Genomic DNA, 15,913 nt, shown 5'->3' on the forward strand with positions numbered 1-15,913 from the left:
ATAGTGTGTGATTCCATTTATAAAGTTCAATATGAAAATATGTATTAAACATCTATGACTTAGAAGTTATGATATAGGTTACCCTGAGGATGAGTATATGAGCTGAGAAAGGACAAAAGGAGGTTTCCATGAGGTTGCTTATGTTCTGTGATCTTGAGTGCTGGTTACACAGACATATTCACTTTGTGAAAATTCACTTGCTGTATACTTAATAATTTGTGTATACTTTTCTATGTGTGTGTAATAAAAATTTTTTAAAAATCCATTATATACTATATATACCAGTAACTACTATGCAAATGTACAGGAAAAAGACTTAAAGGAAATAAACCAAAGCTATTCATTCATTTATTTGTTCACTCAGCCAACAGATACTTTATTGAGCACCTGCTTTATGAGGTATGGTGCTGGTACTGGCCATGGCTGGGTGTTGAGCACTATCTCCAGGAGTAAACTTGTAGTATTTTTCTTCTTCTTTTGTATTTCTTGACTTTACTGTGAATATGTTTTTAACTATAAAATGATGAAATATTATATTTATTTTTAAAAGATTCTGATAGAGCTATGTTTAGAAAGGAGTGTGTTGTACAGCTATGTTCTAGTAGATGAGCTTTTGAGAGATTCACTTATTTTTGAAGTAATATTGCTATTCACCATGAAAGCTTTTCCATGCTTCTTGTAAAATGCATTTCTTTAGCATATGAAAGCCATAATTTTTGGAGAAAACTTATTTTTATATTAGTATACTTATTAGTAAGATTTATGTTACTTTCAAGAACTGCCAATCTAAGTAATATCTGATTTTTTGAAGAGCAAAATTTTTATATGTATTTATTGAATATTATTTAAATATCAGAGTATTTATTTGATAACAAGGGTTTGGGGGTAAAAATAAATAAAAAATGCAAGTGTAAAATGAATTTGAATTTACATAAATACAAAATATACCATGTCTTTGTGAATAAGATTTATCTTTAGATTTATCTTTTTCACTCTTTTTCTTCTGCTTGTTTTTCAAAATAATCTTTAAGGAGATGGTTCAGTTGTGGTTCATACTGGCTTGCATGTTGCAATCCATCTTCTCTTCCTTAAAAAGACACAAAATGTGAAACAACTATATCTCATAGTGGTCCTATATCATCATTTCAGTCATCTCCCACAGTGGCAAATTCAGAGCCTGTTCCTAACTGAACCAGTCCAAGCACTAACCCAAGAGTCAGTTTTAATTCAAAATGCTTGAGTTAAACACATTTTCATTTTTACCTTCACAATGCTGGATCACATGGCCCCATAGTCGATTTTCCCTTAAACAGGCTAAATTTCCCACAATCAACAAATGCCTCCTTCCTCTGGTCAAAGCAACATTCATTCTTTTTTCTGAATCAATGAATCCAACTTGTCTTGTCCTTACACAGGACAAAATAATGATCTCCTTTTCAGCTCCCTGAAAAGCATCTACTGTGGACACCTGCACAGCTTTAATATTAGGACGGTCAAAGTCCACAGCACCGAGTAAATGACAAAGCTGTGGAGGAAAAAAGACAGGGATCATATGGTGCAGAGATTGTGAAAAATTAAGTCCTGAATCTACTCACAGCAATTATTTTGACTAGTAGTGGATAATTTTCATTTTCTTTTTTATGAGTCATATTGATTTGGCTAGTGTCTAAAATGACAGATAATTAACTAAATGAATATACAGATTTTGAAACAAAACCAGAAGTGATGATTTATTAATTACTAAGGAACTCATTTGGATATGCTAATTTAGAGTTGATAAAGAAACTAATAATGAACTAGATGAAAAATACTAAAAAATAAAAGCTAGCTAGAAGTAATTGGCTCATGAGTACATTAATATCTGGTATCTCTTTGATTTACTTATAAAATGTAATAATAATGAAAGAACATTTTAGAAAACAGATTCAATCCCACCTGTCCCAAAACACAAAGCATGCACTGTGTTTTCTTCCCTCTAATTTGTTTATTTGCATTTTTGCCCCAACAGCTGTAAACTGAATTTAATTAAACCTTGTTAGGTTTACATTTAATTATACAGAAAAAAAGCCAGACCAAACAAAAATCAGAATGTTTCTTTTTTAATAGATTAACTACAGTCCCAAAAGTTTTTCAAGTACTAAATTAAACCACTACAGATGTAATATCAAATATTGTAACATTAAATTATATTTAATATATGATAAATATCATAATATGTAATACAAACCTTGTACATCTGGGATTTGTATAATGTTATCACACCAATCATAGAGCCCACTATTCCACTAGCAATCAGCGATTGAATCAGCTTGAGTGTAAAAGCAGCTTCTGCTACATTATGAAAGCTGTTATCTCTTTCAATCTGGAATAAGAAACAGATCCTAAATTCTATTTCCCAGAAAGGATATGGGAAGACCAAGAAAACCATACAAACAACAATAAAATTAAACCAGGAAACTCAACTGTGTTGACTTCATCAATATTGTTATTTACCTGTTCCAGTCCTTTAACATTATAGAAACACAGGGTTGGTAGCCATTCCAATAAAGGGCTCCTCTCTGTTTCCAAAACACCATTCATGAGGTTTCCTTCATAAAACAGATCATTAGCAATAGCACTGATTGCAGGGTGACAACGGTATTGGGTTCTCAACAGAACTGGCTTGTGACCCTAAGAAATTTAAATGCAGAAAAATAAATTAAACCAGGATTTTTTTTCTTAGGAGGAAAAATAAAGTATTTAAAAAATTAAAGATAATGCCATATTGTGCTCTTAGTAAATGAATTACAACCATGATTTTTTAAAAAGACCAAATAAAAATAATTTTTTAAAAAATTACTAAAAATATTTTCATGATAAGCTATTATTATGCCACCAAATTACAAAATATAAAACATGTCAAATCTTAGACTTTTTATCTGGTAAGTCTGGCACCTAACCATATGCTTTAATAATCTATATGAAGTTGGTCTAACACTAAATTGAAAACAAATCTTAAAAATAATTAGAAAGAATTGTTGACAACTCATTTATTAACTTTCCTCCTTGGGTAGAAGACATTTTTCATTATGAGTCTTCAAAGAACTTTCCAATTTTGTTAATGCATCACAAAATCCAAGTCCTGTCTATTTTAAGGCTCTTCTGGAACATGTTCTTTATTTGCAAAATGTTCTGTAGTACTGTTTGTATTGTTTGAGCATTTTGAATAGGAACAAGTTAGTCATAATAATAAAACATAACAAAGCACAAGATTAACGATTATATAGACAACGTATCTTCTATGGAAGAAAAACATGAGAAAAAATCAATCATCAGTACTCTTTACAGCATAAGTTTATATATAAATCTAATTCAGTGGGCATGTGAAATCTCAGACAAAAATTTTAGATATGAAAATGAACAAGGGATCATTCTTCATAACTGCAGTGTTAGAGAAATGACTAAATTATGATATGTCCACACAACATAGTATTTAATGATTAAACATACTTATGACAACAGTGATGATTACAGAGTGACCCAGGAAATTATTTATTATAAAATAAAGTTAAAAAAAAGCAGAATAGAAAATATTTATGGTATGAACTCAACTGTGTAAAAATACATATTTATATTTTTTCCAACTTTATTGAGATGTGATATGTAACACTGTGTAAGTTTAAGGTATACAATGTATTGATTTGATATTTATATATTTTTTTTAATAAAGTATAATTGATCTATAATCTTATGAAGGTTTCACATGAGCAACACTGTGGTTACAACATTCACCCATATAATCAAATCCCCCCACACCTCATTACAGTCACTGTCCATCAGCATAGTAAGACACTATAGAGTCACTACTTGTCTTCTCCATGCTATATTGCCTTCCCTGTGAGCCACCTACATTATGTGTGCTAATCATAATGCCCCTTAATCCCCTTCTCCCTCCTTCCCCACTCCCTTCTCTTTGGTAACTGCTAGTCCCTTCTTGGAATCTGTGAGTCTGCTGCTGTTTTGTCCTTCAGTTTTGCTTTGTTGTTATACTCCACAAATGAGTGAAATCATTTGGTACTTGTCTTTCTCTGCCTGGCTTACTTCACTGAGCATAATACCCTCTAGCTCCATCCATGTTATTGCAAATGGTAAGATTTGTTTTCTTCTTACGGTTGAATATTCCACTGTGTATATATACCACATCTTCTTTATCCATTCATCTACTGATGGACACACAGGTTGCTTCCATGTCTTGGCTACTGTAAATAGAGCTGTAATAAACATAGGGGTGTATATGTCTTTTTGAATCTGAGAACTTGTATTCTTTGGGTAAATTCCTAGGAGTTTTTCGAGGAATGTCCATATTGCTTTCCACAATGGTTGAACTAGCTTACATTCACACCAGCAGTGTAGGAGGGTTCCCCTTTCTCAGTATCCTTGCCAGCATGTGCTGTTCTTAATCTTTTTGATGCTGCCCATCCTAACTGGTGTGGGCATGATACCTCACTGCTGTTTTAATTTGCATTTCCATGATGATTAGCGATGTGGAGCATCTTTTCACGTGACTGTTGGCCATCTGAATTTCTTCTTTGGAGAAGTGTCTGTTCAGATACTCTGCTCATTTTTTAATCAGGTTATTTGCTTTTTGGGTGTTGAGGTGTATAAGCTCTTTATATATTTTGGATGTTAATGCCTTATTGAATATGTTATTTACAAATATATTCTCCCATACTATAGGATGTCTTTTAGGTGTCCTTTGCTGTACAGAAGCTTTTTAGTTTGATGTAGTCCCATTTGTTCATTTTTGCTTTTGTTTCCCTTGCCAGAGCAGATGTGTTCAAGAAAAAGTTGCTCATGTTCATATTCAAGAGACTCTTGCCTGTGTTTTCTTCTAAGAGTTTTATGGTTTCATGACTTATATTTAGGTATTTGGTCCATTTTGAGTTTACTTATGTGTACGGAGTTAGATAATAATCCAGTTTCATTCTCTTACATGTAGCTGTCCAGTTTTGCCAACCCAAGTTGTTGAAGAGGCTGTCATTTCCCCACTGTATATCCATGGCTCCTTTATCATATATTAATTGGCCATATATGTGTGGATTTATATCTGGGCTCTCTATTCTGTTCCATTGGTCTCTGGGTCTGTTCTTGTGCCAGTACCAACCAAACTGTTTTGATTACTGTGGCTTTGTAGCAGAGCTTGAAGTTGGGGAGCATAATCCCCCCTACTTTGTTCTTCCTTCTCAGGATTGCTTTGACTATTAAGGGTCTTTTGTGGTTCCATATGAATTTCAGAACTATTTATTCCAGTTCATTGAAGAATGTTGTTGGTATTTTGATAGGGATTGCACTGAATCTGTAGATTGCTTTAGGCGGGATGGCCATTTTGACAATATTAATTCTTTCTATCCAGGAGCATGGGATCTCCATTTATTGGTGTCTTCTTTAATTTCTCTCATGAGTGTCTTGTAGTTTTCAGGACATAGGTCTTTCACTTCCTTGGTTAGGTTTATTCCTAGGTATTTTATTCTTTTTGACGCAATTGTAAATGGAACTGTTTTCCTGATTTCTATTTCTGTTAGCTCATTGTTAGTATATAGGAATGCAACAGATTTCTGTGTATTAATTTTGTATCTGAAACTTTGCTGAATTCAGTTAGTAGTTCTAGGAGTTTTGGGTGGATGCTTTAGGGTTTTTTATGTACAATATCATGTCATCTCAAACAGTGACAATTTATCTTCTTCCTTACCAATCTGGATGCCCTTTATTTCATTTAGCACTGTGGCCTCAAGTTACATCCATGTTGTCACAAATGGCAAGATTTTCTTGTTTTAATGGCTGAATAATATTCCATTGTGTATGTGTGTGTGTGTGTATGTGTGTGTATCACAAAAATACATATATTTCATACATGCATCCACCCCCCCTAGGATAAAAGCTGTAAGGCAAAATACCAAAATATTACAAAGGGCTTTCTTTTGGGGTCAGTGAAGTTATTTTATATATATATATTTTTTTCCCCTTTATTTTTCCATAGTTTACACACTTTGTATAATGAGTAGTAGTATTACTTTTATTTCCTTTACTTTTAATTAATTCTGAACTAAGCAAATATACATAAGAACAAAGAAGATATGATACCTATGTACCCACTACCCAGATATGACATTAGTATTTAGTTATATTTGCTTCAGCTAAGAAATAAAATGTGCCATATATAGCTAAAGCCCCTCCCTGATCTCTTTCCTCTACTACCTTCCTCAGAAATAGCTCTAATACAGAATTTTATCACATTCCCAAACAAGTTTCATATATTTATTATATTGGCATGTACCTGTGAATAATATGTATTATTTGTTGTGCTTCTGAAATTCATGTAAATGGTATTTTACTCTAAATATCTCTCTGTACCTTGCTTCTTTCAACATCCACTATATCTTAGAGAACTATCTATATGAATGAAGTTAATTCATCTTAACTTTTATATTCTTCCATCTGTAACTAAGTTACTTTTTTGTCTATCCTTTATTTGCCCCTTTAAAATTCCCTTAAAAAATCTACTTCATGTTTTAAAAGTCATTGACAACAGGTAAGGGGAAGAACAAAGGGCATGTAACAGCATGCATGTACGCAACCAAAACGGGGAAAATATTTTATGTATTGCTTACAATGGCATAAATTGTCACCAGAAAGATATAAGAAAAGGATGAGAGCTGCTTTTAGAGAGAGGAACTGAGTGATTGGGGAAAGGAGTGAAAGTTTTCATTGTTTTCATACTTTTTGACTCCTCTTAAATTCTGAGTAATAGAACTATAATACCTATATAAAAATGTTAAAAATTTTTAAATACTTCTTTAAATTAAGATTTTTAAAAGCCATTGAAAAGGTCTGATTCAAAAGAATATGGGCACCAACTTATCATGGAAGGGGTAGAAAGTTTTGCAATTCAATTCAACTACAATTAAAAGCTCAAGACAACTGAAAGCCTGAGTCATCATAAAACTGACTACAACACAACACAAAACTCAGTGCAACTTGAAACTCAATATAAGGGGGAACTTCTGAATTAAGAGGGTAGAAAAAGCTGCCCTGCAGAATCTATTCTCCAATATCTAAAAGAACAAAAATACTAAAAACAACAGCAAAGAAAAAATTCAGTAGCCATACAACAAAGGAAGGCTTATAGCCAAGCCAATGCCATAAACTTTAAAAAGTGCTTGTCATAAAGAAAGAAACAAAATTCTGTAGTAGAAAGGAAAAATGCAGTACAGATCTTCCCTGACTTTTGGGGTTGTGTCCTGATAAAGAGTTTAGGTAAAAAATGCATGTAGTACTCACTTCCTCAGCAAATACACTAAAATTGGAGAGAAGAGTAGCACAGCCCCTAATGACACACACATTTGTGAATGACACACAAATTTAGGATGACACACAAATTTGTGAAGCTTTCCATAAAAAAATTAAATTTTTCAAAAGAAAAACAAAATGTACTTAATACACCTAAACTACCAAGCATCATAGCTTAGCCTAGCCTACCTTTAACATGCTTAGAACATTTACATTAGCCTATAGCTGGGCAACATCATCTAACACAAAGCCTACTTTATAATACAGCGCTGACTATCTCACATAATTTGAATACTGCACTAAAAGTGAAAAACAGAGTGGTTGTATGGGAACAGAATGATTGTAAGTGTGTCAGTTGTTTACCCTGGTGACGTGTGGCTGACTGAGATTGTGGTTCACAACCACTGCCCAGCATAACAAGAGTATCATGCCACTCATGGGTAGCCTGGGGAAAGGTCAAAATTTTAAGTATGATTTCTTCTGAACGTGTATCACTTTCCCACCATTGTAAAGTCAACAAATCATAAGCTGAGCCTAAGTCAGGGACTGTCTGTACAGTGAGGTTCCTAAGCTCCCCAGAAGTCACATCATGAAATGGCTCCAAAGACGACTAACGAAACAGGAAAAGTGCACAGAGCAGTTTTAGTGGAAGTGAAGATTCTGAGGATCAAACATCAAACTGATGGGACATCTGAGGCCCAAGAATGTGCCTTGTCTGGGAAGGGGAAGCAATTTAAGTTTCTGTTCTTTTGATGAAAAAGTTCTGGAAATGGATAAGGCAATAGTTGCACTACATTGTGAATATACTTTTAAAAAAAAGTAATACAATATTGATATCTGCTACAATGTGGGTGAACCACAAAAATGCCCTGCTAAGTGAAAGAAGCCAGATACAAAAGGTCACTACTATAAGACTCCAAGTTATATAATATGAAAGCTGTAAGACTGTATGATATGAAATGTCTGGAATAGATAAATCCATACAGACTGAAGACAGAGACTGGTGGTTGCTAGAGGCTAGGAGCAGGGAATGATGAGCAGCTGCTAAATGGGTATGGGATTTTCTTTTGGGTTGATGAAACTGTTTTGCAACTAGGTAGCGGTAGTGGTTGCGTAGCATTCTGAATATACTAAATGCTACTGAATTATTCCCTCTAAAATGGTTAATTTTATGCTATGTGAATGTTACCTCAATTAAAAAATATACTAACAACTAATTAAAAAATTTTTTGCAGTGTGAAGTATAGCTCTACAACAGCTCTACAACAGGGAACACAGATAATGGAGACATTATAGGTTTTTTTTATTTTAAAGCAAAAGTAATATACTTACCACTCACTGCAGACATACCTAGGAGATATTACCTAATCAGTTCCAGACCACCACAAAAAAGTGAATATCACAAGTCAAATGAATGTTTTTGTTTCTCAATGTATATAAAAGTTATGTTTACATTATATTGCAGTCTATTAAGTGTACAATAGCATTATATCTAAAAAAACAACATACCTACCTTTATTACTTTATTGCTAAAAATGCTAGCCATCATCTGAGCTTTCAGCAAGTCATAATTCCTGAGCATAAATCACCACAACATATAATAATGAAAAAGTCTGATATATTGTAAGAATTATCCAAATGTGACACTAAGACATAAAATGAGCAAATGCTGTTGGAATAATGACACTGATAGACTTGCTTGACACACGGTTGTGACAAACTTACAATTTTTAAAAAATGCTTTATCTGCAAAGCACAATAAAGTGAAGCACAATAAAGCAAGGTATACCTGCACTAAAGTACGCAGAGAAAGGATGCATTATCATAAAAGGGAACTTAAATTATAGGGCTTTACTCATCTTTAAGATGAGTACTTTCTAAATAATTCCAGTTAAAATTATTTTAGGGCAGGGACTAGGTCTTCTAATATTTTCATTCTTTATCAACCTATACAGTGTATAATCAACAAGTGATAATTCTGTATGAATTTAGCAGTAGTACCATTAAGCAAAGCCGATCAAAAAGAGTTTGCTCCAATCCATTTCCATGAGCTGCATCAGAACCTTGAATAGTAGGAGGAAGCTGTTTGGGATCTCCAACAAGAATCAGCTTTTCACATTCAAACCTAAAAACAAAATTCCAAAAATTAATCTAAGCAACAAGAATAGCATGCATTGACATCATTTATTGCACTATTTTCTAAAATGTATTTCAAAGAATTCAAATGCCACAAAGCATTCTGACAAGCCTTAATAATACTAGTAAGTATATTAAAAGGCTTCGAAAAGTTGTGCAGTAAATAATTCTTTACAGAATTATTTTTTCCCATATAAAACCTACTAAGGGTCCCCTGCCTCTGCATGGAATTATTTCACAGAACATGCTTTGATAAACAATGATTTTGAGAATCTGTAAATTTAGAAGCTTTCTTAGAAATCATTTGGCTTAAACTATTGTTTTAGGGATGAAGTAAATTAGGCTCTCAGGGGCTAAATGTCTCCTGAGAGACATTTAGAAATAGGAGTAGGCTATAGTGGGGAAAAATCCAAGTGTTATAGAAAAAAACATATCCAAATCTCAGCTCAATTATATTCTATGGACACAGCAAGTATTTATCTCTCCAAGCTTCAGTATTCTTAGCAGTAACCTGGACATAATAAAACCTTGCAAGGTTGTTGTAAGGATTTAATGAAGTATGTAATGTGTTTAATACACAGCAGATGTTCCATAAGCGTTACTCCTCTACCCTTCAAGCAGGGCCTTCCCATCCCTCCATCCCTGACTCCTGAGTAGGGTGACCAACTCATCCTGGTTGCTCAGAACTGTTCCAGTTACACACTGAAAGCCCCATGACACAGTAACCTCCTAAGTCTGAGGCAAATCATGACAGTTGGTACTCAATCTCTCATTAACTGGGGACAAAGCAAGGACCAGAACTCTGGCTTACTGAGTCCAAATCTAGACTCTTTCCACTACCTTTAGGATTCCTCAATAAAAGATACTTTAAAAGCACAATGTTGAAATTGTCTGAGATAGCTTAAAAGATTTAAGTCTTCTGAATTCAGTAGACAAATTTTCATTTTTACTTTCCATTATATATCCATTCATAATCTAAAATATATTTTCATAACCTAAACACTGGAATTATATCAAGGTGAGGCAATTGGAGAACATTCTTCAGCAGAGTTAGGTTTCTCAAACCATAACTAAAGAGAAAAGTTTAATCCAGTTGAGAAATCTGCAAGGTTCTAATAGAATCCTAGCATTAGAGCTTCCAAAGCTTTAAGGATTATGTGATCCAAATGTCTAAACTGTGACCTAACAATATTTTGATACATTAACCTACCCATCTCCTTAAATTTCCCTCTGCATTTAAAAAAAAAATTTTAGAAGCTGAAGTGCTAAAAATTTAAAGTGTGGCAAGAGTCTGAACTAAGGAAATGTTTGAAATACTTGTGGCATCTAAGTGTCCTTTGGTAAAAAATCTTTTAGGTTACCTTGCAATGGGAAGGAGAGAGACCGGCTCAGTTATTTGGCTACACTCATCCAGCACAACTACAGGAAATTTAAGATCATTCATGCATGGGAATGGGCAGGCTGCACAGGTAACTCCAACTACTCGAACCTTCATGAAAACAAGAATGTTACTAATTAACAACTATTTTTTTTAAATAATGTATTTATCAAAGAACTTGTAGGCTAAAATCAGAAATGAACTAGTTCTAATTTAATTGCTGTCAATCAGAAATCATAGGTCACTTTATCTCCACATTTTCAGTATTTCCATCTAAGAAATTAAATTACAAAATACAGAGTATTAAACCATAAGCTAATTAATAAGAATAAATAAAGGAACATTTTGACATTGAGAAGGAAGGTATTATAATACCAAAGATATAAAAAATATCAAGAATGACATATATATTTTATCCCTCTAGAGGCTGAATAAACACAGCATACATTATTATCAGAACAGGCTAAAGTTCTCCACAAAAGCACTGAACATGCTAATGAACTGTTCTTTGCTTAACCTTCAAGCACACTAGTATTTTGACTTGTTTAACAAAGTAAAGATGGCTGACAAACTCCAAACAATACCATATAAAAGTATACTTCTAGTTGTATGTATATTTGAATCTCACAAGTCTTAAATAATTAGAATACCATTATTCTTAAGGCAAAAACCTGATGAAATCAAGCTAATATTTAATCTCTGGAACTAAATATAAATAGTAAAATCAATGAATTTTATAACTGGATGTGGTCATTGGCCAAGTAGTCTCCTAACACACACACACACACACACACACACACACACACACACACACACACACACACACACATTTTTTCTTTTCTCACGATCTGCAGTATAATCACACTTCTTGGTAGCCAGAGTGGTCCATATAAACTAACCATATCTTTTGTCAATAAATATAACAAAAATATATGCTTTTTAAATTAAATACTACCTCCACAGATCCTGTGAAACAGGAAAATACTATAAATACCTTATTTTCTTTAACAATAAATAACATTTAATGATAAATAGTACTTTGTCAGCTGGGTTTTCTTTCTTTCATTAAAAAAAAACCCACAAAAATCCTAAAGCCACATTTATATTAGAAACTCCAAGGTTTTTAAACATTCAGTCTTTTAAAACAAGCCTGCAGAGGACATCCTTGTAGCAATATACACTGCTTTGGTAGCACTCTCAAATACCACTTGTTACCTACTATCTGATAACTGTATCTGACAAAAACAACCTTAGAATAAGAACCCTAAAGTGTGAACCAGGAAACAATTTTTTTTTTTTTAAAGAAAATCTAATACAAAAATAGAATGAACTAAATTTTCTTTAAAAAGTTTTATGACTTGTATCTTTAAATTATTATTGTATCTTTAACTCATTGTACCACTGAGATTCTTCAAATTATTATTGTATCTTTAAATTAAGTCATTGTACCACTGAGATTCCACCAGCAAGAGACTTTATTATTGATTGAGGAAGTACCAATTAATTATGAAATATTCTTAAAAATTAGTTTTACTGTAGACATGTTACTGTAGGAATGGGTGAGATCTGAATGCCTAATTGGACCTTGGAAATTTTCTAAAGAAAACTTTTTAAAAAATGTTTCCCCCAGAAGAGTTTTCATTTGTGAACAGGTAATACAAGAGTAATAGAATATGGCAACTGGGCCTTCACTTAGAAATTATCAAAGAAACCATTATCAATTATTCTTTCTTTTTTCTTTTCTTTTTTTATTTTGGTATCATTAATACACAATTACATGAGCAACATTGTAGTTACTAGATTTCCCCCATTATCAAGTCCCCACCACATACCCCATTACAGTCACTGTCCATCAGAGTAGTAAGATGCTATAGAATCACTACTTGTGACTTCTCTGTGCTATACTGCCTTCCCCGTGCTCCCCCAATTTGTAATGCCCCTTTTTCCTCCCTTCCTAGCCATCCTCCCCAGTACATTTCCATTTGGTCACTGTTAGTCCATTCTGGGGTTCTCTGAGTCTGCTGCTGTTTTGTTCCTTCAGTTTTTGCTCTGTTCTTATACTCCACAGAGAGTGAAATCATTTGATACTTGTCTTTCTCCGCCTGGCTTATTTCACTGAGCATAATACCCTCTAACTCCATCCATGTTGCTGCAAATGGTAGGATTTGTTTTCTTCTTATGGCTGAATAATATTCCATTGTGTGTATGTACCGCATCTTCTTTATCCATTCATCTACTGATGGACACTTAGGTTGCTTCCATTTCCTGGCTATTGTAAATAGTGCTGCGATGAACATGGGGGTGCATATGTCTTTTTTTGAAACCGGGATCCTGCATTCTTAGGGTAAATTCCTAGGAGTGGAATTCCTGGGTCAAATAGTATTTGTATTTTTACTTTTTGAGGAACCTCCATAGAGCTTTCTACAATGGCTGAATTAATTTACATTCCCACCAGCAGTGTAGGAGGCTTCCCCTTTCTCTACATCCTCGCCAACATTTGTTGCTGTTTCTCTTTTGGATGTTGGCCATCCTAACTGGTGTGAGGTAATATCTCAATGTGGTTTTAATTTGCATTTCTCTGATGATTAGTGATGTGGAGCATCTTTTCATGTGCCTGTTGGCCATATGAATTTCTTCTTTGGAGAAGTGTCTGTTCAGATCCTCTGCCCATTTTTTAATTGGATTATTGTTTTTTGTTTGCTGAGGTGCATGAGCTCCTTGTATATTTTGGATGTCAGCCCCTTATCGGATATGTCATTTATGAATATGTTCTCTCATACTGTAGGATGCCTTTTTGTTCTCCTGATGGTCTCCTTTGCTGTACAGAAGCTTTTTAGTTTGATATAGTCCCACTTGTTCATTTTTGCTTTTGTTTCCTTTCTGTGTGGAGATATGTTCATGAAAAAGTTGTTCATGTGTATATTCAAGAGAGTTTTGTATATGTTTTCTTCTAAGATTTTTATGGTTTCATGACTTACATTCAGGTCTTTGATGCATTTCGAGTTTACTTTTGTGTATGGAGTTAGACAGTAATCCAGTTTCATTCTCTTACATGTAGCTGTCCAGTTTTGCCAACACCAGTTGTTGAAGAGGCTGTTAATTCCCTACTGTACATCCATGACTCCTTTATCATATATTAATTGACCATATATGCTTGGGTTAATATCTGGACTCTCTATTTTGTTCCACTGGTCTATAGGTCTGTTCTTGTGCCAGTACCAAATTGTCTTGATTACTGTGGCTTTGTAGTAGAGCTTGAAGTTGGAAAGGGAGATCCTCCCTGCTTTATTCTTCCTTCTCATGATTGCTTTGGCTATTCGGGGTCTTTTGTGGTTCCATATGAATTTTAGAACTTTGTTCCAGTTTGTTGAAGAATGCTGTCAGTATTCTGATAGGGATTGCATTGAATCTATAGATTGCTTTAGGCAGTATGGCTATTTTGACAATATTAATTCTTCCTATCTATAAGCATGGAATGTATGTCCATTTATTGGTATCTTCTTTAATTTCTCTTAAGAGTGTCTTGTAGTTTTCAGGATACAGGTCTTTCACTTCCTTGGTTAGGTTTATTTCTAGGTATTTTATTCTTTTTGATGCAATTGTGAATGGAATTGTTTTCCTGATTTCTCTTTCTGCTAGTTCATCATTAGTATAGGAATGCAACAAATTTCTGTATATTAATTTTGCATCCTGCAACTTTGCTGAATTCAGATATTAGTCCTAGTAGTTTTGGAGTGGATTCTTTAGGGTGTTTTATGTACAATATCATGTCATCTGCAAACAGTGACAGTTTGACTTCTTCCTTACCAATCTGGATGCCTTTTATTTTTTTGTGTTGTCTGATTGCCATGGCTAGGATCTCCAGTACTATGCTGAATAAAAGTGGGGAGAGTGGGCATCCTTGTCTTGTTTCTGATGTTAGAGGAAAAGCTTTCAGCTTCTCACTGTTAAGTATGATGTTGGCTGTAGGTTTGTCACACAGGGCATTTATTATGTTTAGGTACTTGCCGTCTATACCTATTTTGTTGAGTTTTTATCATGAATGGATGTTGAATTTTGTCAAATGCTTTTTCAGCTTCTATGGAAATGATCATGTGGTTTTTTTCCTTTTTGATGATGTGGTGGATGATGTCATTATCAATTATTCTTACATACCAATATTATGTTGGATAAGCAAGTAAAATGGTTAGTCATTTAGCTAAATGACTAATTTGCATTAATTTTAAAAAAGTAATCTCTTTGGAATTTGGTAGGGGAGAAGGGAGTGGAGTTAACTCTGTAACTCAGATAACAGAAAGCTAGTCTCAAGCCTTCTGAAGTCTTCTAGAACTAAAACTTGTAGATTGGTTATTATTTCCAATTTTTCCTCACACACCCATACCCTTTGCCATGTGACTGCAGTGCTTCCCACCAGAAAAGCAGGTGAAGTGAATTTCCCTGCCCCACCAATACTGGGCTTGGCCATATGACCTGTAACAGCAAATGGAATGTTAGCAGACATGACATGAACAGAAATTTTAACTGTTTTGTGTGATCTAGCCTAGATTTGAATTTCGCCATCTGTCAGGAGAAAGTGACCATGCCCTAGGCAACAGTTTTCAAAATGAGAGACCTGACCCATAACTTCAAGCTGAGCCACACTAATTGACCTGTAGAGTTTGTTGTCTTAAAGTACTGAGATTTTGTTTGTTAGGCAGCATTTTTCTAGCAATTGTTGACCAATACAGGGACTCAAGCACATTGATTTTCCCAAATCTCTTGCAGAGAGTGACCAATGTCCACATGGTCCAAGAAGCCAACAACCCTCTTTTCCTCCATCCCCCATTTAATCCTCCTTTCATAAGAGGAAGCTACTAACTGAATTGTTTTTCTCCTATCACCTGATGCCCACACCACCCAGATCAGAACTTGATATAGCCTGGGATTCTGTGTGTTCAGTCTTAGCTCCCAATGCCTAGAAGCAAGTTTCTGAGCCTCTTAAATACCAGGAGACAGGCAGACGCTGACAGCCTTGGCTTTCTATGATAGCATTAAACACAAATTTACTTAGATATTTTGCCCAGGGTCAGACCT

At 34.2% G+C, this 15,913-nt stretch overlaps 1 protein-coding gene across 7 annotated transcripts in view; it reads right to left on the bottom strand.

Annotated features, from left to right (window-relative positions):
• Positions 1-785: 785 nt before the first annotated feature.
• The window catches only part of ZGRF1 (zinc finger GRF-type containing 1), a 71,993-nt gene continuing 56,865 nt past the window's right edge, over positions 786-15,913 (bottom strand). For 5 of the 7 annotated variants that reach the window (XM_036920839.2, XM_057502546.1, XM_057502545.1 and 2 more), the window contains 6 exons: positions 10,824-10,951; positions 9,328-9,451; positions 2,494-2,670; positions 2,228-2,362; positions 1,264-1,525; positions 786-1,087 (listed from right to left, as the gene is read on the bottom strand). In XM_036920839.2, the coding sequence (XP_036776734.2) occupies positions 990-1,087; positions 1,264-1,525; positions 2,228-2,362; positions 2,494-2,670; positions 9,328-9,451; positions 10,824-10,951 (924 nt within the window). In that variant the 3' untranslated portion in view covers positions 786-989. The remainder of the gene's footprint in view (positions 1,088-1,263; positions 1,526-2,227; positions 2,363-2,493; positions 2,671-9,327; positions 9,452-10,823; positions 10,952-15,913) is intronic. The other 2 variants (XM_036920840.2, XM_036920838.2) reach the window with 2 other exon arrangements.

The sequence above is a fragment of the Manis pentadactyla genome, chromosome 5, assembly GCF_030020395.1.
Source record: "Manis pentadactyla isolate mManPen7 chromosome 5, mManPen7.hap1, whole genome shotgun sequence".
Taxonomy (NCBI): Eukaryota; Metazoa; Chordata; class Mammalia; order Pholidota; family Manidae; genus Manis; species Manis pentadactyla.